General features: G+C 47.4%; 2 protein-coding genes and 1 long non-coding RNA gene across 5 annotated transcripts in view; 2 read left to right on the top strand and 1 right to left on the bottom strand.

Annotated features, from left to right (window-relative positions):
- NIN (ninein) overlaps positions 1 to 9,156 on the top strand; it is a 53,823-nt gene extending 44,667 nt beyond the window's left edge. For 2 of the 3 annotated variants that reach the window (XM_048949114.1, XM_048949110.1), the window contains 2 exons: positions 3,943 to 4,056; positions 5,010 to 9,156. In XM_048949114.1, coding sequence (XP_048805071.1) covers positions 3,943 to 4,056; positions 5,010 to 5,219 — 324 coding nt within the window. In that variant the 3' untranslated portion in view covers positions 5,220 to 9,156. Of the gene's footprint in view, positions 1 to 1,833; positions 2,402 to 3,942; positions 4,057 to 5,009 lie in introns of those variants that run through there. The other variant, XM_048949111.1, reaches the window with a different exon arrangement.
- LOC125695135 (uncharacterized) overlaps positions 1 to 17,299 on the bottom strand; it is a 36,377-nt gene extending 19,078 nt beyond the window's left edge. Inside the window, exons 1-2 of the long non-coding RNA XR_007377823.1 lie at positions 16,480 to 17,299; positions 11,156 to 11,556 (exon numbers count right to left, since the gene is read on the bottom strand). This is a non-coding gene — a long non-coding RNA (uncharacterized LOC125695135). The remainder of the gene's footprint in view (positions 1 to 11,155; positions 11,557 to 16,479) is intronic.
- On the top strand, positions 9,484 to 19,717 carry SAV1 (salvador family WW domain containing protein 1). The gene is made up of 5 exons (XM_048949200.1): positions 9,484 to 9,673; positions 10,420 to 10,866; positions 15,773 to 16,043; positions 17,310 to 17,453; positions 19,509 to 19,717. The coding sequence occupies exons 1-5, from the start codon at positions 9,580 to 9,582 to the stop codon at positions 19,708 to 19,710; spliced, it is 1,158 nt and encodes a 385-aa protein (XP_048805157.1). The 5' UTR covers positions 9,484 to 9,579; the 3' UTR covers positions 19,711 to 19,717.
- Positions 19,718 to 21,274: the final 1,557 nt, after the last annotated feature.

Raw genomic sequence — 21,274 nt, 5'->3', positions numbered from 1 at the left:
AACCACAGCATTAAAGGGAACAGTTCCCTGCAAAGGAGCTTAACAGCAAAGAATGCAGGAGAAGAGGAAAAATGAGTTGTAAGTTTCTCTCCCTTTCACTGAGTGTGGATGGAGGCGCATTACTGATGTACTTGGTCACACACGTTGGAAAGCAAAGCATGCAGTTGAATTTTGAAATCAATATAAGCTCTATTACAGCAGCAGCATCTGCAGAGTGTGCTGTGTGCATTGCATTAGAAGCAGTTTTGTAATTCTGCTTTTGAAAGCCTGAGAAGCAATTTGCAAACTAATCATATCCCAGAACCCGCAGTTGTACAGATGCACCACTTCTATTTCCCAGAACCTTCATGAATATAAAAATCCTTTCCCGGAGGTTTTTCAAGCTTTTGCTGTCAATGCACTTAATGCTTGTAAATCTTTTTGTATCGATTTTTACTTAAAGTGAACAGATGTGAACAAAGTTCCACTTTGGAACATCTACAGCTGTTTGTGTGGGCTCTACTACGTGGCTTCCTAAAGTCACTGTTGTGAAGCATTTGTTATACAACTGTAAACAAGGGCAGAGTGGTGGATGCTTTAAGCTGGGACAAACCCAACTGCTTCTTTAAGCACACTTTTAATCCTTACTCTTTTCCCTTCGTCATCCTGAAGCAAACATCTGGTTGAGTTTGTCCATTCCAATGTTCCCTTTAGCATCTTGGGAAATTGCATCCTAACCCCTCTTCACTGTCTTTTCACCATTGAGTACAATGTCATGGCATCCATGTTTTCTGCATCAGTTTATCACCTTGCTTTGCACTTTGCAGCTTTCTTCCATCCCCAGTCCTTCTGTGTAAGGCACCAAAGTTACCCTCCTTTTTGGAATTTGTGTGCTCCTTTTGCTTTGCTTTCTTCATTGCTTTTTGATCATGGCTACGGTGGTCTGTGTTCTCTTTTGCTTTACAGTCTGTGTTGAGCTGTTGCTTACCAAGCTCACTATTCCAACATCACCCCATCAAAGCCCCTCATCCTTTTCTCCTCTGTTAACCTGCCTACCTTGTCCCAGACAGCAGCTGCCCAGCACTGCCACATAGAATGGCCTGGGTTGCACAGGAGCACAGTGCTCATCCAGCTCCAACCCCCTGCTGTGTGCAGGTCACCAACCAGCAGCCCAGGCTGCCCAGAGCCACATCCAGCCTGGCCTTGAATGCCTGCAGGGATGGGGCATCCACAGCCTCCTTGGGCAGCCTGTGCTGGGCCTTGCTCAATAATGATTGCCATGGGCCCATCCCTGAGCCAAGGTTCCCAGAAGTTGCCTCCAACCTCTGCCAACCCATAGTTCTGCTGGGAATACACAGAGTTGCTCAACTCCCCCTTTCTGCTGGTCTGCTTTGGAAAATTCAAATAACCTCTGACCAACAGCTTGTTCAGCTGTGCCAGCAGAAGGCTTGCAGCTAGGTTTGAGGAGGGGGTCAATGGGACTGTTTTTCACAAATGCTTTTTGGCCACCTGAGGCAATACGTAGTGGCAGATACTCTCCCCTTAACAAGTATAACTGCTTTGCCAATGGCACTTGTTGCTGTCACAGATCTTTTCAAATCCCCCCCAAATGTGGACCAGTCCTCTTCAGCCTCCTGACCTCTAGAAAACGCATCCTGAGTATTTCCTTAATTGCATTTGTGTAGCACTAATACAGAGAAATGTGATGTGGTGCTCTGCCTGCTTTCTCCTGTGTGTGTTTTTGTCTTGTGTTGCTTGCTTGGCTTGTGCTGCTGCTTTGCTTTGTGTACGTACTTATTTATGAAGACAACCTGGATATCAGGGTGAAGTGTCCCACTTACCTTCTCTCTCTAGGCCTTGCTACCGGAGCAGCGAGCAGTGCATGCAGATTCCTACAGGAGGATCGGGCACCTCTGACAGCTTGGCTGCTTACCACCTCATTCCTTGCCATGATACACACACACAAACACACAAACTGGCATAAGCTGAGAAACTTGAGGATCCTTTTATTTTTTTTTTAAGTCTCCACAGTGTTATTTCCTATTTATTTGCCCAGGAGTGATTTTTCTGGACGTTGTCAGCTGTTCTTTTTCATTTGTTGCAAATCATTTCTATTTATGTTATTTAAAATGCGGGTTTTCTCAATGTGGGAAGAGCCTATTTTTCTTAAATGGTACTGATTTTATATGAGACAAAGGAAATCTGGGGTATTTATGCTGCTTTTTTTTTTTGTATAAGATGCCTAAACTTTTATATTGGGGAAAGATGACATTTTTGATGTAAATGCAAAATAAATTTTTTTTAAACATAATGTCTCTTGTCTTAATAGCATCAGTAGCCTCAGCTTTATGAACAAGAATTAACAAGTTTTAGACACCGTTGTTGAATTTCTTCATGGATGGGGCCCTGGGCAACCTGAGCTGGTGGTTGGAATTGGATGGGCTTTAGGGTCCCTTCCAACCCAACCGTGCTGTGGTTCTATCATATGACTTCTGGGGAAGATTTGCAGTAGAGGATGTACTTTGATAAGGAATGTTCTGCTTCCCCAGGACGTGTTGGAGCACATTTGAGGCAAGAGTTTCCATAGTACTGAGATCCTATTGCTGGGACCATCAAGTAAAAAGGGTAGTGGCAGGAAAGGGGAAAATGATCAGACTTGTTTCTCAGATGATGTTCCTTAGCGTTTTTCTCCTGTCTCCAAGTACTAGATTAAATGAGATTTATTACTAATAATTTGAGGTCAACAACTGCTTCTTTAAGGGTTATCTTTTTTGTCTATCTTCCTAAAAGCTTGAGCTGGCTTCTCCCATCAAGCATGAAGTGTGAAATTAGGTAGAACGCTCTCAAATTATCTTCAAGCCAAAAATCAAGGATCACGGACATTAAGACCACTAATCTAATTCTTAGGTTCCACTGAACCACTCCCTCAAGGCTCCAAGTGTGCAAAGTACGATGTGTAATGCCCAGCCATGGTCTTGAATTCCAATTAAGTTACAGAAGATAACAAAGATGACTTTGCTGGAATTCCTTTTAGTAGTATGTATTAAAAGTTAGAAACGCACCCAGCCCAGCAGCTCTTTAACTCTGGGTGACACTAATGCAGCATTTTTTGATGTCTTTATAAGCTAAGCAGTCATGCAGCTCCATAATTAGACTTAGGAGCTTCTGGAGTTCCAACAAATAAAATCTTGAGCGGACTTGAATCAATCCATCCAACAGGATGTTTCTACAGCAGTTAAGATGAACAGCTGACTCCTCACAGTTCTGGTGTTTGTGACTTATTTGGGAGGCTTGCATTCAAACTGTTGATGCAACAGGCATTCTCAGAGAGTCATGGAATCACCAAGGTTGGAAAATATTAGGAGATCATCCAGTCCAACCATCCACTTATCACCAATAGTTCTCACTAAACTGACGTCTGTGGTTTGTTTTGATTGTAGTTAGGTTTACCCACTGCCTCACTCGAGAAAAATAACAAAAGCACATTGGATTATTCAGAAGCTTTAGCTTTATACAACTAATCAAATAAAGTAGAAATCAGGATCGAAATAATAATGTGCTAATTTTAGGGTATAATTGAATTTTGAAAGGCCTTTGGAATGAAGAGTTACGGTCAAAGTAACAAGCCAGCATGACTGCCTCTTTTCTTTTTCCCCTAATACAGATCAGCATCCAAAGAATGAAAAAGGGAATCTATCCAGGTCCAGTTATCACAGCTGATACAGAACTTAGAATTTTATATTGATTTGTCTTATATAAAGTAATCTAACATGCAACTTAGATTTAATGCCATGAATGTTCTTTAAACGTCGCTTCCATGATCTGTTTATTAACTGTGTTGACTCTTTAAAATGAACACAAACGTGGAGTGGCAACACTTTTCTTCTGCATGAAGTGAAAGGAAGGATAGCACTGAGTGTGACCTGACCTTTGTGAACAGATTTCTTTTCTTTTGCTTTCTAGGGGGGCCATGAGCAGCTTCTAAAGATGATGGAAGAGCGGATGATGGATGTTGAACAGAAACTGAGGCTCGTGAAGAGGCTTCTCCAAGATAAAGTAAATCAGCTGAAGGAACAAGTAAGCCTTCTTGCCCTTTTCCCCAAATCTTCCCTGTTGTTTCTGTAAAAAGCTAAGCAGGCAAAAGCCACAACATTGCTCTTGCTGAGAAGAAAATTAAAGACGTTTTTCTTTGGGTTCTTCTTAGCCAACATATTTGCCCAAAACTTCACAGAAATTCAAACTGAAGTCTGAATTAATCGCTCATTAATTCCCTAAAAGCTATGCATGTTTGGTGTGCAGGCACACTTAAAGTCAGGAAACAAATGTAAAATTGGGCCAAGCATTTTAGCTGAAGTTGCTTACAAAGGACTAAGGAATTTTCTGAAGAATACAGGGATTACAGAACTGGTTTTTCCACACCCCCTGACCCAACACATCCTTTGCTCGATAAGATTTTGGGGTTTCTGTTCTTGCACTGGTCTGTCTTCTTCAGAAATTCTCAATAGGGTCTTTTGTACACTTAGCAGGGAGCGACACGATAGCGTTGGAGAGAACGTCTGCCCTCTGTCGAGGTGCAATCTCCCCTCTCATTTTAAGGAGAAGCTACACCAATGCGGTCTCATGCCAAATTGCTTCTCCAATGTAGATAGACAGATGTCGAGCTGCTTTCCCTGATTTGACAGGGTGGCCCAAAGCTCTGTGGAATGACCTGTGTGGGACTGATGAGCATGTGGAGCACACCTGTCCTTACAGGGCAAATGGAAAAGGGTCATTTGAAGCCCTCCAACATCTGCATGATCTTTCAAGTCCCTTGCAAAGACTTTCCAGTTTCAAAACGTTCATAGCATCCGTGATGGCTCCATAAACGTCTAGTTTGTAACAGATGACAGTAGAGGATGAGAGGGCGGGTTGTCTGCCTTGGGTACGTTAAAATGAAGGTGTTCAGCTGTGCCTCCTGACCATTTAAAAAAGCTTTTCGTTTTCCTGTTGCTGTTTGTATGCTGAGTAATAACGTTTCGCTCACAATTCAGCTTTCCAAGAACACCAAAGCAGACGCAGTGGTCAAGGATCTCTATGTTGAGAACGCTCAACTGCTGAAGGCTTTGGAGATGACGGAGCAGCGCCAGAAAACTGCCGAGAAGAAAAACTATTTACTAGAAGAGAAGATCGCCAACCTCAATAAGATCGTAAAGAACTTGGCATCCCCATCTTTCAGTTCAGCAGCTGAGTTAAGGTCATAGCAAAGCCCTGAAGTACGCCACAATCCCGTGCACTTTACTGGAATTGTAATATTTCAGCTTTTCACTGCGTTGCCTTTTTGTATTGCGGAACCTTTAGTTAAGAGATGCCTCCAAGGGGTGGCAGAGCTAAATCCCAAGCAGACACTGCCTACAGAGATCCTTATGTTTATTCCCAAACTATTTTTCTGCTCAGTTTTGGCTAAAAGTAATCTTTGCTATGTAAAAAAAAACAACAAAAAAAAAAGGATGTTTTTCTAGGTTAACTTATTTTGATACTTTGGTTTTAATTTAAAACACGGATGCTGAATATACTGAATTGATTATTTCTATTTAGGTCGAAGCACAAACTGCTGGTATTCAACTAATGACTTTAAAACCCTTTTGGTTTTCTGGGATACTTCTTGGTCCAAACCTAGTAATATAATTATAATATAATCAGGCTCATCTGAGTTGGAAGGGACCTGTAGGTCTGCTCCAACTGGAACAGGGAACGAGGAGGGACATCTACAGTCTGAATACTGCTGATGGAATTGCTATTGAAAGCAAGACTTTCCCGGTGGTGTCTGTATCCTGCAATACGATTCTAGTTTCTGTAAAGCAATATGCTCCACTTCTGCATTAGGAATCTGGGTTATTCCTCATGGCTGCTTCTCCACAGAAGAAAAGCAGTCAAAGATGCGTAAATAGACTACTGCCTCCAACTGACATAACTGTGTTTTATCTGGAGAAATGTCCCAGGTGGCAAATAAAGACTACTGCTCTTTTTTTATTATTTTTTTTAAGAAATTGTACAGGCCTTTTTTTTTTTTAATACAAAACCATAGAAGAGTTTCTTCACCAAACAGAAGCGAAGAAATGTAAGTTGTGCATTCAGTATAGTGGTGGAATATTATTACACAGCTGGCAGAAGAAGGGAGAGGGGAACTTAGTGATGTGGCTCTGGGCAGCCTGGGCTGCTGGTTGGCGACCTGCACACAGCAGGGGTTGGAACTGGATGAGCATCGTGCTCCTGTGCAACCCAGGCCATGCTGTGATCAGGCCTCACAGACCTCTGTCACTAACGCAGTGCTCTGTGTGATGTGGTGATTTGCAAGGACGTGTCTTTTGTAGTGGGTCTGAGTACAGAAGCTAAGTTTGCAATTAACGGTGAGGAAACAAACTCGATGTGAATACAAAGAACTCAGGGAATAAGACATTCGTTTCCTTCAGTTTAATAGATGCGGATGTTGATGTCAATAGATGGATGTTAGCATGCGCTAGGGAGAGCAGGATGAACAGAATTACGTTCAGTCGAGTATTGCCTTCGTACCCCCTGAGCAACCTGCAGTGGTGCTGCAGTCAGGAAGGCTGAAGAGCACGCAGTCCTGTAATGACAGGTGGTGATTACACCTCCTATCTGATGAGTTCATGGGGAACGCAGGCTTTTTGGGATCACCTTCAGGAGTGAGATGGGCCCAACAGCAGTCGCTGAATGAGAGCTCACACGCTTTGGAGCTGGTTGTAACCAATTATTACCAATGGTCCAAATGTGATGCTAGCTTTCCTTACAAATGCTGGTCTCCATCAGACCAGTAAGGTGTACTTATTGTAAATAAAACCAGTGAAAGGGGCCATACTGGCAATACTTGAAACTGGACCTCTTTAAATATGCATAAATCGTGGGTGCAGGAGGGGAAGATGGGAGCTTTATCTCTGGGACTACTAGCAAGGTGACAGTTGTGACAGCATTTGTGACGTGGCAGCTGTCTCCTGGACATTGGGATGCAACTGCCCCTATGGAAGGTGACTCTCACTCAGCAGCGTGGCTGTAGGGGATGCTGCCTTTGTCTAAAGGGTTACCTGCCACTCACAGGGCTGAGGGACTGAACTGCACTTGCTGGGTACGACCTCCTCTTCTCCTCCTCCATTGCCTTATAGGAAAAGACATACCATAGTGGCAGAATATCTTGGAGGAACAAAAATTTCCTTTTAAATTATTTCACTATTCTGCTGTTGTGAATGCCTGTACTGGTTATTTGTCTATGTAATCTCAGAGATCCACATATCTTATAAATCTCCGCTGCCTAAACACGTTGACAAATAGCACTGACATGAGTTGGAGCTTGATTTTAAAATTTGAAGTTGAGAGATCCTTCTTTTAATATTGGCACAGGTTGCCCAAGGAGGCTGTGGATGCCCCATCCCTGCAGGCATTCAAGGCCAGGCTGGATGTGGCTCTGGGCAGCCTGGGCTGCTGGTTGGTGACCTGCACACAGCAGGGGTTGGAGCTGGATGAGTGCTGTGCTCCTTTGCAACCCAGGCCATTCTAGGATTCTGTGATTCTATATTAATCTGTAAGTGGTAACAGTTGTAATCATAGAGCAGTTTGAGTCAGAAGGGACCCTTAAAGGCCATCTGGTCCCACTCCCCTCAGTGGACATGGACATTCAGAACCCATCCTCTGACCTTGGATGTCTGCAGGGATGGGGCCCCACCACCTTTCTGGGCAACTTGTGCAGTGCTTCATGCTACACCTCTGTGTGTGGGTACCAGGGCTGTGTGTTAGCAGTGTGGTAACTGAGCACACCTTGAACTATGCTTACCCTATGGAAATTAGCAAAGTTTCAAACTGTTTCCAGGAAACAACGCGTGGTATGGTTCAGGTGATCAGAACTGTGTTTGGAAATGTATTATTAGCTAGTACATACTAACACCATATGTTGTCCAGAAGTGAGGGGTCACTGTCCCTGGAGGTGTTCCAAAGCCATGGAGATGTGGCATTGAGGGATATGGGCACGGTGGGCTGGTTGGGTTTGGGGAATCTTGGAGGTGTTTTCTAACCTAAATGACTCTGTGATTCTATGAAAAAAAGGGAGCCAAGCTATAATGTTAGCACTGCAATACAGGGGAGAAGCAGAGGAAAGGGGTTCTAACTGTCCCTCTTCCCACCCTATCCTGCCTCCTTCTACGTTTCTTTCTTCCAAACATCAACCTAACCAACTGGAAAGGATAGGAGAAGGGTGCAGGAGGAAAACAGTGGGCAAAAACTCAAATCTCATTGGAATGCTTGTGTGAATGAATTCTCAGAAGTGCCTTTTGTCATTACGCATGCTGGAGCCTTTCTATGCTGTACTACTTTTGCTGCTGCAGGACAATTCAGGACAAACCCTTCCCAGGCGGGGGGAACGGTCACGGTGCTCCAACCAGCGTTGTGTTGCTTGTTGTGTCAGCTCAAGAAATAAGCAGCTCGTCCCACAAAGTCAAGGCTACTGAAAATAAGCATAGAAACATGCAAACATGCAAAGCATTTGTGGTCTTTTGTGCATGAATGTGTCTCCGGTGCACTGCAGGCATTTTAAAGATACCAAAGTATTTAGTGGTGTGGTAAATCACTGAGTTTCTGGGCCTCCTTGGTACAGCAGGGCTCGACAGTTAGGATATTAGTTACTTCATCGCCAGAAGGTGTTTTAAATGCTTTCAGCTCTTGCTTTATGAATCACTGTGAAAATCAAGGCATGTGGGTATGCAGGGTTGGAGTTTAGGGAGGGGCAGAGCAATCACGCTCGTATCAAACGGATGTGAGCTGAATTCACCCCATTGAAGTCCTCTGTGTCAATTTAGAATGGTATAAAAGCATTCTTTGCTATGCATACTCCCATTACCACTTTGGGTACAAAGAGAATGGAAATATTTCAATTCTGACTGACAAAAGAAAGGGTTGTAACATATTTTAGCCAAATGACAGGCGAGGTAGAGCTGGGGACAGCCTGGGTCTGTCAAGTACAACACAAATGGCATCACCATCTCTCAGGTTTTCCACGGCTGCCTGCTGTGTGAGATGCCACCACTGCTGACGTGTTTGCTGTGTAAACGGAGACCGTCGTGTATGTTTGTTTTCGTTGGGTCTGTTGTGATGTGCTGTCCTTACACCCCCATGTAAAGCAGGAGGAACCAACCTACGTGTTATTTATAATGAATGTAAAAAATAAAAAGAAATCACTGTAAGACTCTTGCTCGTAGCTGTGGGGTTGTTTTTTAGTCTGCTTGTTTGTTGTTTTTTTCCATCTTTTATGGAAATCGTATGGGCGGAGGGTTTGGATCTCAGAGGGTTTTGCCAACCGGAATGATCGCGGCCTCCAGTCCGCCAGGGGGCGCCGCGCCCGCGCCGCCGCGCCGCTCTATCCTCATCCTTCCTCTCGTCTCCTCCCCCCACAACGCCCCGCGCCTAACGGCACCCCGCGGCCGCGCCCCGCAGCCCGCCCCCCGCTCACGGCCTCCGCCCGCCGCCCTGAGCGCCTGAGGGGGCCGCGGGCGGCCCGGCCCTGCGCGGAGCGGAGCCGGGCATGCGGGCGGCGGGAGCGGGCCGGGAGGAGGAGGTGGGATGCTGTCGCGGAAGAAAACGCGGACGGAGCTCTCGAAGCCCGGCGAGGTGCAGGGGAAGTACGTGAAGAAGGAAACCAGCCCGCTGCTCCGCAGTGAGTGACCGAGCGCCGGGCGGGGCGGGGCGGGAGCGCGGCACGGAGCTGGGAGGGCTCGCGGTTACGGCACGGCGCTCGGCTGCGCCCTCAGCCGGCCGCCAGCCATCAGTACGGCCTGTGGGAGCCGCCCGGCGCTGAGCGGGGCGCGGCTGGGGGCTGCAGGGCGGGGAGCGATCAGTGCTGTGTGAATGGGCCTGGGGGAAGAACAAGGGGAAATGGTTTGAAGTGGAGGGAGGGCAGATGGAGGTTGGATGTCAGGGGGAAGTTGTGTGCTGTGAGAGTGGTGAGGTGCTGGAACAGCTGCCCAGAGAGGCTGTGATGCCCCGTCCATCCCTGGAGGTGTTGAAGGCCAGGTTGGATGGGGCCCTGGGCAGCCTGGGCTGCTGTGAAATGGGGAGGTTGGTGGCCCTGCATGGCACAGGGGGGTTGGAGCTTCGTGATCCTTGAGGTCCCTTCCAACCCGGGCCGTTCTGTGATTCTTTGATTCTCTGGGTGGGAGCTGTTTGTGTTGGCTTCTTTTGCTGTCAGAACTCTGCTTCTTTGACAATAGCTTCTGTGTGTGTAGGCTTTTGTCGTGCCAGTGCAAACTGCAGCCCCACCGTTATGCTGCTGTATGCATTAGAGGTGCTTTAAAGGGGTTCTGGCATTAGAATGGAGTCACTTGCATGGTGTAAGTCAGGCACCGTAGCTAACCAAATACCATAAGTGCGTGCAGAGTTCATTTCCCTTCTCTGCCGTAACAGATCTGATGCCTTCCTTTATCCGTCACGGTCCAACCATTCCAAGACGAACTGATATCTGCCCTCCTGACCCGAGTCCTTCTGCTTATGGCTCTGGTGGAGATGGAGCTGTTTCCAGAAACCAGAGTTTCCTTCGAACGCCGGTGCAGAGGCCGCCACAAGAAATAATGAGGCGTGAAAGCAACAGACTGTCTGCGCCTTCCTACTTTGCTCGAAGTTTAGCTGATGTTGCTAGAGAATATGGCTCTTCCTCCCAGTCCTTTCTAGCAGAAACCAATTCGGTTTTGGAAAATGGAGATGCTGGCACACGTTGTTACTATTATGATCACTTCTATGATGCCCAGAGGAGACGTCAGTTGAACGATCGCTTGCATGAGGACTACAGGTATTATGAGCACAGCGGGGAGCTTTTCCAGAGGATGTCTCACAACCATGGCCGGCGCACCTCAGGTGAGGATGGGTTCATTGCTGCCCTTCACATGTCACTGAACAGCTTCAGGTACAGAGGTATTTCATAGCATCACAGCATGGCCTGGGTTGCACAGGAGCACAGTGCTCATCCAGCTCCAACCCCTGCTGTGTGCAGGTCGCCAACCAGCAGCCCAGGCTGCCCAGAGCCACATCCAGCCTGGCCTTGAATGCCTGCAGGGATGGGGCATCCACAGCCTCCTTGGGCAACCTGTGCCAGTGCCTCACCACCCTCTGGGGGAAAAACTTCCTCCTCAGATCCAACCCAAACCTCCCCTGTCTCACTTTAAAACCATTCCCCTTGTCCCATCACCATCCACCCTCACACACAGCCGTTCCCCTCCTGTTTATCCGCTCCCTTCAAGCACTGGAAGGCCACCATGAGGTCTCCCTGGAGCCTTCTCTTCTCCAAGCTAAACAAGCCCAGAACATCATTGTGTCATTTGATTTTTGTTAATTTTATAAAGAATTATTTATTGTTGAACAGTGAGTAATGACTGTTTCGTGTAATTAACAAATTGGCTTGCAGTTAGTGCTGAAATTCATTTCCTAGTGCCTGAATTCTTTTTGGCTTGTAATACTGTAATATTATGAAGACAGGCTGAGGGAGCTGGGCTTGTTCAGCATGGAGAAAAGAAGGCTGCGGGGTGAGCTCAGTGCAGCCTGCAGTGCCTCAAGGGAGCCTGCAGACAGGAGGGGAGTCAGCTCTTGGAAAGGGGAGATGGCAGCAGGACAAGTGGAAATGGTTTGGAGTTGAGGGAGGGCAGATGGAGGTTGGATGTCAGGGGGAAGTTGTGTGCTGTGAGTGGTGAGGTGCTGGAACAGCTGCCCAGAGAGGCTGTGATGCCCCGTCCATCCCTGGAGGTGTTCAAGGCCAGGTTGGATGGGGCCCTGGGCAGCCTGGGCTGCTGTGAAATGGGGAGGTTGGTGGCCCTGCATGGCACAGGGGGGTTGGAGCTTCGTGATCCTTCAGGTCCCTTCCAACCTGGGCTGTTCTGTGGTTCTGTGTGACTGAGGAAGAATCATACTCACACACTCCCATCGCAGGGAAGGACTTGTCACAGTTTTCTGCTGGAACAAGAGAATCAGATATAAAAATCCCTTAAATATTTATTTTTGAAGTATTTGGTTAACTGTGATGACTCAGAAGAGCCATTGGTTTGTATGTCATGCTGCTGTAGGTGTACTGAGATAAGAAACGTGGGATGTCAGTGTTACCCATAGAAAGGTGACCTTACAGGCAATGTTGGAGTGATGTTTATATTGCTGAAGTGATGTTCAGTGAGGAGTTTGGAAGAAGCACTTCAGACCTGTGAATAATGTAGTGAAATATGCTGTTAGTTCATTGTGGCTTGCAATCTGCTGGTAAAAATGGCAGCAGTGAGGCTGAGGATGGAGTTAAGAAGCTGACAACGCTTTGGTGGTGGTGTTTGTTTGTAACACAGAGGTGTTCCAACTAAGGAGAGCAGTGCTGGCATTGCTGCTGGCAGGCAGTGCATTTTGAGGTGCTGATGTTTCAGACTTGCTGCTTCATCCTTAACTTTGCTAAATGCTGGCTAACTACATGGGGCTATCTGGACTGTGCAGGAAAGCCATCCATCTGTTGGCTGCTCATCATTAAATATGTACCTGGTCCTCATAGTAGCACCTGTTGGCTTCTGCTATGGGACTGGAGGGGAGATTTCAAAACCAGTGTTGCTGTGTTGTAGATGCAGAGATGGAGCTCCACTTGTTAGTTTGAAGGTGAAGTTAATCTAGCAAATTGCTAACACAGGCAGAACACAGGACTTTTCAGCTGTGTTTTTCTCAGTTGAAGCAACACAGCTTTCTCTCTCAGCAGGCTTTTCTCTCTTGTCTGTCTCCAGGCCTTCTTAGCCTTTGGAAAACAAGGAGCTGCTGGTGGGTTTTGGTCTTTGTCACTTGTGTGTGTTTGCAGTTAACAGCTTGGACAGATTTCATGATGGATGAGCATTCAGTCTCACGTATATGCAGGAAATAATCCAGAGAGGTGAACCAACACATTATCCCTTCTCCTCTGCTTTTACCTTTCATCTCAACACAGGATGTGGACTCTTAGGCTCCACCTGTAGTTTCACTGCAATAGGAATGTTAACCTCTGGCCTTCTGTCCTCTGAAGAATCAGTGTTACTTTATATCAGTAGAGGTACCATGTGGTCAACCATAAGAAAACCTCACATCTCCTTATTTCCTTCCCCTGGCAGCTAAGCTCAGTCTGATTTCAGCCACCCACTGTTCTGCAGCCTTGTTTCCCTTGAGCAGCACCAGTCCCTCTAATTGCCAGTTCCTCTCTCCTTGTCTCCAGCACAGTCAGGCCTTCCGCATCCCTTGCCTTGGTCTGGATCACCTCTTCCCTACACGTTTCCATCACTGTTTGTAAGATTTTCACCTCAGTGGAGCCCTTTACAAAGTGAAGATGGACTCTCGCCATCTCTGTCCTCTCCTCTAGGTGAAAGGTTTGGGGAGGTCTGTGGTTGACCTTCGGGGTGACCTCAGTGCAGCCTGCAGTACCTAAAGGGAGCCTGCAGACAGGAAGGGAGTCAGCTCTTGGAAAGGGGAGATGGCAGCAGGACAAGGGGAAATGGTTTGGAGTTGAGAGAGGGCAGATGGAGGTTGGATGTCAGGGGGAAGTTGTGTGCTGTGAGAGTGGTGAGGTGCTGGAACAGCTGCCCAGAGAGGCTGTGATGCCCCGTCCATCCCTGGAGGTGTTGAAGGCCAGGTTGGATGGGGCCCTGGGCAGCCTGGGCTGCTGTGAAATGTGGAGGTTGGTGGCCCTGCATGGCACAGGGGGGTTGGAGCTTCATGATCCTTGAGGTCCCTTCCAACCCGGGTCGTTCTGTGGTTCTGTCACAGACTGTTATATCTATAGCATAGATTGGAACTAACTTGTGGCCAGGCCCTCAGAGTTTATTTATACCCCTTTGAGTGGTGAGCTGAGCACCTCTGACCTGTATATGACAGTTCTGAGATTGACATCCCAGTGTACTGAGGGCAGAAGCCATGCAGCTGGAGGTGGCTGCTGCTGCAGAAGCAGAGCTGCCCACGCTGTCCTGCCAGCAAGGCATGGCTTTGCTTTTTGGCCTGCTTCCCATAGCAGTTCTGCTTATGATCAGATGCTGGCTTTCCTATTTACCTGAGTCCATCCTCCAGCCTTCGTTGGCTCTCTTTAGCACGCACTGGCCTTGTGGCAGCAGAACTTGAGGGTGGCTTCCTGCCTGTTCGTCATCCTGCCTTGGGCAACTTCTGATACCAGCCTTAAAGTGTTAAAGAAACATTCACCTTTACCCCATGAATCAAATCCATTTGTATTTGCTGCTGCAATCGTGAAGGAATTCGAGTGGGAGGAACTCTTTAAAAAGCACAACTAGACAAAATGCTGGTGGGGAGAGCAGCAAAATATGTTTATACCTTTATGAAAACCGTTCCCCTCTGTCAAATCTGGGTATTTGGATTTGTGGTTTAATATTTGTTGTTTATTTGCACTTCTTACCCAGAGTGCAGTATTTTCAAGAAGCTTAAATGTTGGTATTTTGTCATTGGAATGCAAACAAAACCAGTGGTGTAACCATGGCTAGGGTTTGAAATGCTCTCCCTGGCCCCAGCATGGCTAAAGGTCAGGCAGCAGCTCGCATGCTCCTTCTCACTGGAAGTAGAGGGCTGAGTTGCTTAATCCTAATGAGGATGGAGCTGTCACTTGGACACAGCTATTAGCCTGCCTTCACAAAGCTGGTGAGTGGGTGAGTGCTCTGACAAGGGGAGAAACTGTGAGGCTGTGCAGTGCAGAGCACACACAGGCCAGAAATGGGTCTGTAGGTGAGCAGATGCCTCCTGCAGGGCAGAACTCAGGAGGAACTTCTTGTGTTTACTCCCTTCTGTTCATTCTGTTGCTTTGAAACCTTTTTGTTGGTGATGACTTTGATCTGTCACTGGAATCACAGCCCAGCTGGTTCTCAGTCTGCCATTCTGCAGGTAAGGGCTGTGTGTGCTGGTGGAAGGAGCCATTCCTGTGGTCATCCAACAGGAATGTGGAATTTGCTGAGAAATACAAGAGCTTTTCTGCTGCTCTGCTCTTCCTGTTGTCATTCGGAGTGAATTCTGTACCTGAAATGCTGTGCCTTTTCCTTCCACTCAGGAATAAGTGCACCAAAATGTTAGCTGTGCAAAACAAGCAGAGGGATGTGTTCCTCATTGGCTAACACAGCATTTATGGTCATATCTCTTCCTGACTTCAAGAGACTGGGGAAAGGAGCTCCCACACCCCTTCTTGTGCCTGTGGGGAAACAGTAATGTACAAACCCTGAGTGCTGAGGGTGAATAGATGCATTTGATGAAAAGGTAATTGGAATTTTGTTTATCCAAAGACTGAATAACTGTAGAATTGCAGATAACTGAAGGAAATGCCTTAAGTAGAGTTGAGTTTGGGCCAGCACAGCCAGCAGGAGCACATTCAGTAGGCACCCAGAAGGTGAAAGACATCTGTGGAAGTTTTGATTGCATCACTTGGTTGTTTTCCCTCATTTTTCTTTGGAAGGGAGCTGATAGAACAGCCCTGAGTGTCCACAGGACATAGGAGGAAAGGGCAGAGGAAACTGGAATGGCTGCTGATGGCTGCACTGCACGAGCCTGACTCTTCCCTCCTGCTTGTGTTACTGTTCTTCAGTGGTTAATCTGGAAAACTTTGCTATGTGATTTCTTTTCCAGGCAGTCCAAGTCTATGATCATAACCTGAGCAGGATTTCTTTTATGAACGCATACAGGGGTGTGCTGGAAACGTGGCAGCGTTGTTCATTGTGCCCTGTGTCTGTGGAGGGGGGAACGTTGGTTTGAGGTGCTCCCCGTTGAGGTAAACACCTGGATTTTCTGTCTTTAGGCATCGGGAGAGTTGCTGCTACGTCCCTAGGAAATCTCACAAATCACAGCTCTGAAGACTTACCTCTGCCCCCCGGCTGGTCGGTGGACTGGACTATCAGAGGAAGGAAGTACTACATCGACCACAACACCAACACCACGCACTGGAGCCACCCCCTGGAGCGGGAGGGGCTGCCGCCGGGCTGGGAGAGAGTGGAGTCCGCAGAGTTTGGAGTGTATTATGTGGATCACATCAATAAAAGAGCTCAATACAAACATCCCTGCGCTCCCAGGTACGGCGGCAGGCTTGCTTGTTGTGATTGGCCTTGTCCTGGTTAGCTGGGAACATAGAAATGGCATCCATAAACTGGAAGGAGCAGTTCTTGGGAGCAGCCCTGCAGAGGAATACCTGGGGGTCTTGATGGATGAAAAGCTGAGCATGAGCCAGCAGTGTGCTCTTGTGGCTTGGAAGACAAATGGTGTCCTGGGCTCCATCAGCAGATTGTCCCCCTCTGCTGTGCTCTTGTGAGGCCCCAGCTGCAGTGCTGTGTCCAGGTCTGGAGCCCCCAGTGCAAGAAAGGCAGGGGGCTGTTGGAGAGGATCCAGAGGAGCCACAAAGATGAGCAGGGGGCTGCAGCACCTGCACTACAAAGACAGGCTGAGGGAGCTGGGCTTGTTCAGCATGGAGAAAAGAAGGCTGCGGGGTGAGCTCAGTGCAGCCTGCAGTACCTAAAGGGAGCCTGCAGACAGGAGGGGAGTCAGCTCTTGGAAAGGGGAGATGGCAGCAGGACAAGGGGAAATGGTTTGGAGTTGAGGGAGGGCAGATGGAGGTTGGATGTCAGGGGGAAGTTGTGTGCTGTGAGAGTGGTGAGGTGCTGGAACAGCTGCCCAGAGAGGCTGTGATGCCCCGTCCATCCCTGGAGGTGTTGAAGGCCAGGTTGGATGGGGCCCTGGGCAGCCTGGGCTGCTGTGAAATGTGGAGGTTGGTGGCCCTGCATGGCACAGGGGGGTTGGAGCTTCGTGATCCTTGAGGTCCCTTCCAGCCCAGCCATTCTGTCACTCTGTGATGTGATTCTATGAACTGCTTTTGCCTCACATACTATGTGCCAAAACCAGCTTATTTTTCAAAAGTAAGCTTTACTGCTTCTGAACTGAGACTTTTAAAGCTGTAATTGTTGGTTTCTGTCTCTTCTGTTAGTTCACTTTAGACACAGGGTATTATTCTTACCTTACTAAAATAAAGCAGCTGTGACTTTCTCTGTGACTGCTGATGAAACAGCTAAGCTGCTGAGAGCAGAATTGAGTTTTGGACTGAAGGTAAACTTGATTGATGTTCTGGTAAGCTGCCTCTGAAACCCAAGTAAGTCATCTCTGGGATGCAAAGATATTTTAGCTGCTTAAAACATGAAGGTAAAATCAAGTTAGCACGCACCAAATCTACCAGTCAATTTCTGCTGTTTGATCCTTCTTGCTATATTGCAGGAAGTCCATCTCTGTCTTACTGAGAGCAGGACATCCTGCTTGCTGCTTGCTGAATTTCTCTGCCTTCCTCCACACAGCGTTCCCCGTTACGACCAGCCTCCCCCAGTGACCTACCAGCCCCAGCAGGCAGAGAGAAGCCAGCCTCTCCTCGTCCCTGCAAACCCCTACCACACTGCAGAGATTCCAGACTGGCTGCAGGTCTACGCCAGGGCTCCTGTCAAGTAAGCTGGTTTTCTTTACTCTTATTTTGCACCACATTACACCTGCATCATTTAGACAGAAACCAAGTGGATTCTGCTGTCTGAAAGTAGAGCTCCAGCTGCTGGCTGTTCCATAATTGAGTGAGAGCTGCTGCTGACAGTGGATGAGGAATTTGTGCTGGATTTTTCATATCAGAAATACAGTCAGACTAAATTGAGTGGACCGTTGCTGGCTGAGGATTCAGTCTGAACACTTCAGACCTGTAATTTTTGTTGCTCAATCGCCCATTCAACAAACTGCTGTCAGAATGTGCTTTTAAAACATATATAGTTTGTATGTATTATTAGATATTAATTAGTATACTATATTAGATCACTCACCATGCATATAACCTGTGTTATATACATTTTGATCTAAGTCATACGTATGACACTTAAATCTCCCAAAAACATAGCAAAAATTGGCCTGGTAAGAGGACTGGACTCTTGACTCATCCAGGTGGAAATGGGTAAGTTGGAAAAAAGCACAACTGGTCTTTATCTGTGTCTTAGCAGAAGATTGGAGACCACTTCTATGGGTTGGCTTTGCATGAGGCGTTGCTTAACACTCCCTGCAGAACTGGGGGCTTTACTTTCAGTGTGAGGATGGCACCCCATGGCACAGAAATGACACAGGGTATTTTTAGGAGCAGGGGATCTTCTCCAGGACTCAATGTGAGTCAATGCAATGAAACGTGTTCTGATGGCTGCAGCTCTGCAGAAGACTGACACTGAGTAGAAAATCAGTTCCTAAAAGCATCCAGGTGGCATTTCAGTACCTATAAAACCATCTACTTCTTCCTGAGGAGAACGTGGTGAGACTGAGCCGTGCAGCAGGGCGCAGTTGGGAGTTGTCAGACCATGTGGCAGTCAGTGACTTGCAGCTGAACTTTTCAGCTGCTTCTATTTCGTGTAATTGCAGTGGGTTTGATTACTTCTCATGGCTGCTGGCAAACCCACCCCAATTTAAGTGCACCTACAATCCAGTGGTGTGCTTGTGCAGCATGGGCGTGCTGAGTTCCTGTAACCTGGGAGAGGGCTGAGTTCCTAGAAATACTTCTAGGTTTTGGCTGCAGCTGCATTTCTTTATTTAGGACTTTGGCACATCTAGACAACGCAGTTTTAAGTATTTCAGCCTGTGTTGTGTAGGTTCTTGCTGGTTCTTCTCTTGAAACTTGAAGGTTAGCACTGTAAGATTCTCAGAGACATTCTGAAAGGCTGGGACACTGAAATCAGTGTTGGGAGGAACCCAAAATCACACACTTTCCAGCCTCATTTTACCTTTCTTCAGCTGAAGCAGTGCTGGTACAAACCCTGGAGTTTTTGGCAATCTCAAATGTGAAGAAGCAAACCCTGTTTCGTGCTGATTTTGTACTGGGAAAGGGAGGGGGAGAGGTAGCAGCTGACTTGAGGGCTCCTTAAAGAACAGCTAAACCTGCACACTGTGTTTATCCATCCTTGCAGTCAGCAGGAGCACCTGGTTGGTGCTCTGGGAGTTTGGTGGACTTCATGTGTGGGGCACTGAGGGTGGGGAATCTGGCAGTGCCTTCCGTGGAACAGAGATTGCAGTTCAGATCCTTCCCCACCTCTTTTGAAGCACGGATCAGAACCTTTGTCTTTCTGCATGTAACCAGGATCTCATAGCTCTGCTCATTCCATCTTGTCTCTCGTTCTTTCAGCAGCTGCCTTGTCAGCTGCTGATACCCAAGATGAGAAAATCGCATCGCAGGTGAATTACAGATGTTTAGAAGTGTGGGGAAGGAGCAGGAAATAATGAACCTGCAGGAAGGATGCAGCATCTCGTACAGAGCAAAGCTGTGGTGCTCAGACAGGGGAGCTCACTGTTAGCCAGAGGTTTGGCACCGAGGTGACATGGCCTCTAATTAGGGCTGTTTCTCCTCACTGATGCTACCTGGTCCTCTCCTCCCCTTGTCCCATGGGAGTTGTGCCCCACGGTTTGAGATGCAGTGAGCGAAAGCAGCGCAGTACGAACACAGGGCAGCGCAGCAGCCACAGTAACCCTCTGTGCCACTCCAGGTACGACCACATCCTGAAGTGGGAGCTGTTCCAGCTGGCAGACCTGGACACGTACCAGGGCATGCTGAAGCTGCTCTTCATGAAGGAGTTGGAGCGCATTGTGAAGCTGTATGAAGCCTACAGGCAGGCTCTGCTCACCGAGCTGGAGCACCGCAAGCAGCGGCAGCAGTGGTACGCCCAGCAGCATGGCAAGAACTTCTGAGCTGCCCCACGGACACAGGGGAGGCCAGGAGCTTTCAGAAGCCCCCACAGTTCATAAAGAAGTGCTTTGGTTGAAAAGGCAGCTTATTTTTGTTGACATTGCACCTTTGTTATTATCCTCTTGAATATTTTTCTACATGTATTATGTATTGTTTATACAAATGAGAAACGTTTGTTAATCTTTTTCCATACAAAAACTAGTTTATTATGCTGAAAACCAGCGTGGAGCTGGAGCAGAGAGCTGATTCTGCTCTCCTTTCCTAGCAGTCAGCTGTATTACAGAGGAGCTGACTGCATGTTTTGAAGCAGCAATAGATGCAGTTAGCAGAAAGGCCCTGGATGCAAAGCACCCTGCAATCCCTGGTGCAGCGCCTTTCCCTCAGGCCTTCCTGTGAGCTCTGCTTACAGCTTTAATGGACGTGTTCCAGTCCTGCAGCACACAGACCTGCCACGTGCTTCACACCAGCAAAGTGGGAGTTGCCTTATTTTTTTACTTCGTTGTTCCTTTAGCTTTCCTTCCCCACCTCGCAGGCGGCAGAGGGGGAAACGCCGACCCTCCTTAAGGACCAACCTCACTGCAGAGCTTCCCCAGTGCGGCGTGTGAGCGCCAGCCCCGCACCTGGAAACGTCAGGGATGGGTCCCCACCTCCTCCTTTCTTACTGCTCTTTTTGAACCGAGCTGTGTCTTCTGTTTGGGTTCCTTACCTGGGGGAAATTTTTACGTGTACAGCGAGGGAGCCTCACCGCTGTTCTCATCTGGTTCATCGATTGTCCTGAAATGTTATTTATGGATTTCTTTTTAGTGCAATAAAAACACGGTTGCAGACAAAAAGAAAAAAGACATTTCTTGTAAATCCTATGAATTCAATAAAAATCACTTTGTTTAATGAGCCGGGGGGGTGATCAGCTCATTTCTGCTGCCCCAGGGGCCAAACCGAAGGTTCAGACCTGAGCAGCACGCAGCCTCCAGAGCCGACTCCTTAGGAACAAAAAGCAAACTTTAATAGTTGGGACAATAAAAGAACTGCTGGACACATTGCTACGCACTACAACGGATATATATACAGAAATACAGTGAGACTTTCTCCAACACTCGTACAAAGTGAGACTGTGTGCATCAGTTACGAATGGAACAGTAGCTTTCCTTACAATACCACGAACATACCATAGCATAAGTGTCCTCACGGCTGCTGACAGAGCAAGTTAATACATTTTTAATTACGTTGCTGTAATTGAAGAAAAAAAAACCTGTGGTTACGTGTTATAACCCGTTCAAGTATCTGGACATAAGATGGTTTGGAATAACGCTAGGATTTGGAAGGTCTTTATTTGCAGCGCCACGCAAATTACCATTCCCTTACCAATTAATGAAAAAGGGAGAAATAAGGCTTTGTAAAGGAGCTGGGAAGTACGCTGGATATTGCAAATCAATCAAAAGCACTTTGTGTGGGCAGCAGCACCGCTATGTACATGGAACAGAACACCAGATGTGCCCCGAGCTTCCCGGCCGGCACCGTGGGGGCAGAGCCCCTGTTTGGTCCTGCGTGGCAGCTCGTGAGGGGGGA

Source organism: Lagopus muta, chromosome 6 (genome assembly GCF_023343835.1).
Source record: "Lagopus muta isolate bLagMut1 chromosome 6, bLagMut1 primary, whole genome shotgun sequence".
In the NCBI taxonomy this organism is placed as follows: domain Eukaryota; kingdom Metazoa; phylum Chordata; class Aves; order Galliformes; family Phasianidae; genus Lagopus; species Lagopus muta.
The sequence above is the reverse complement of the archived record's forward strand: the minus strand, read 5'-3'. Positions and strand labels throughout refer to the sequence as shown.

Bases quoted from the DNA above. Each gene is read 5' to 3' on its own strand.
- SAV1 (XM_048949200.1), top strand. From the start codon at position 9,580: ATGCTGTCGCGGAAGAAAACGCGGACGGAGCTCTCGAAGCCCGGCGAG. The intron at 10,867-15,772 runs GTGAGGATGGGT...TTCTGTCTTTAG, and splicing joins CCATGGCCGGCGCACCTCAG to GCATCGGGAGAGTTGCTGCT. The intron at 17,454-19,508 runs GTAAGCTGGTTT...GTGCCACTCCAG, and splicing joins TACGCCAGGGCTCCTGTCAA to GTACGACCACATCCTGAAGT.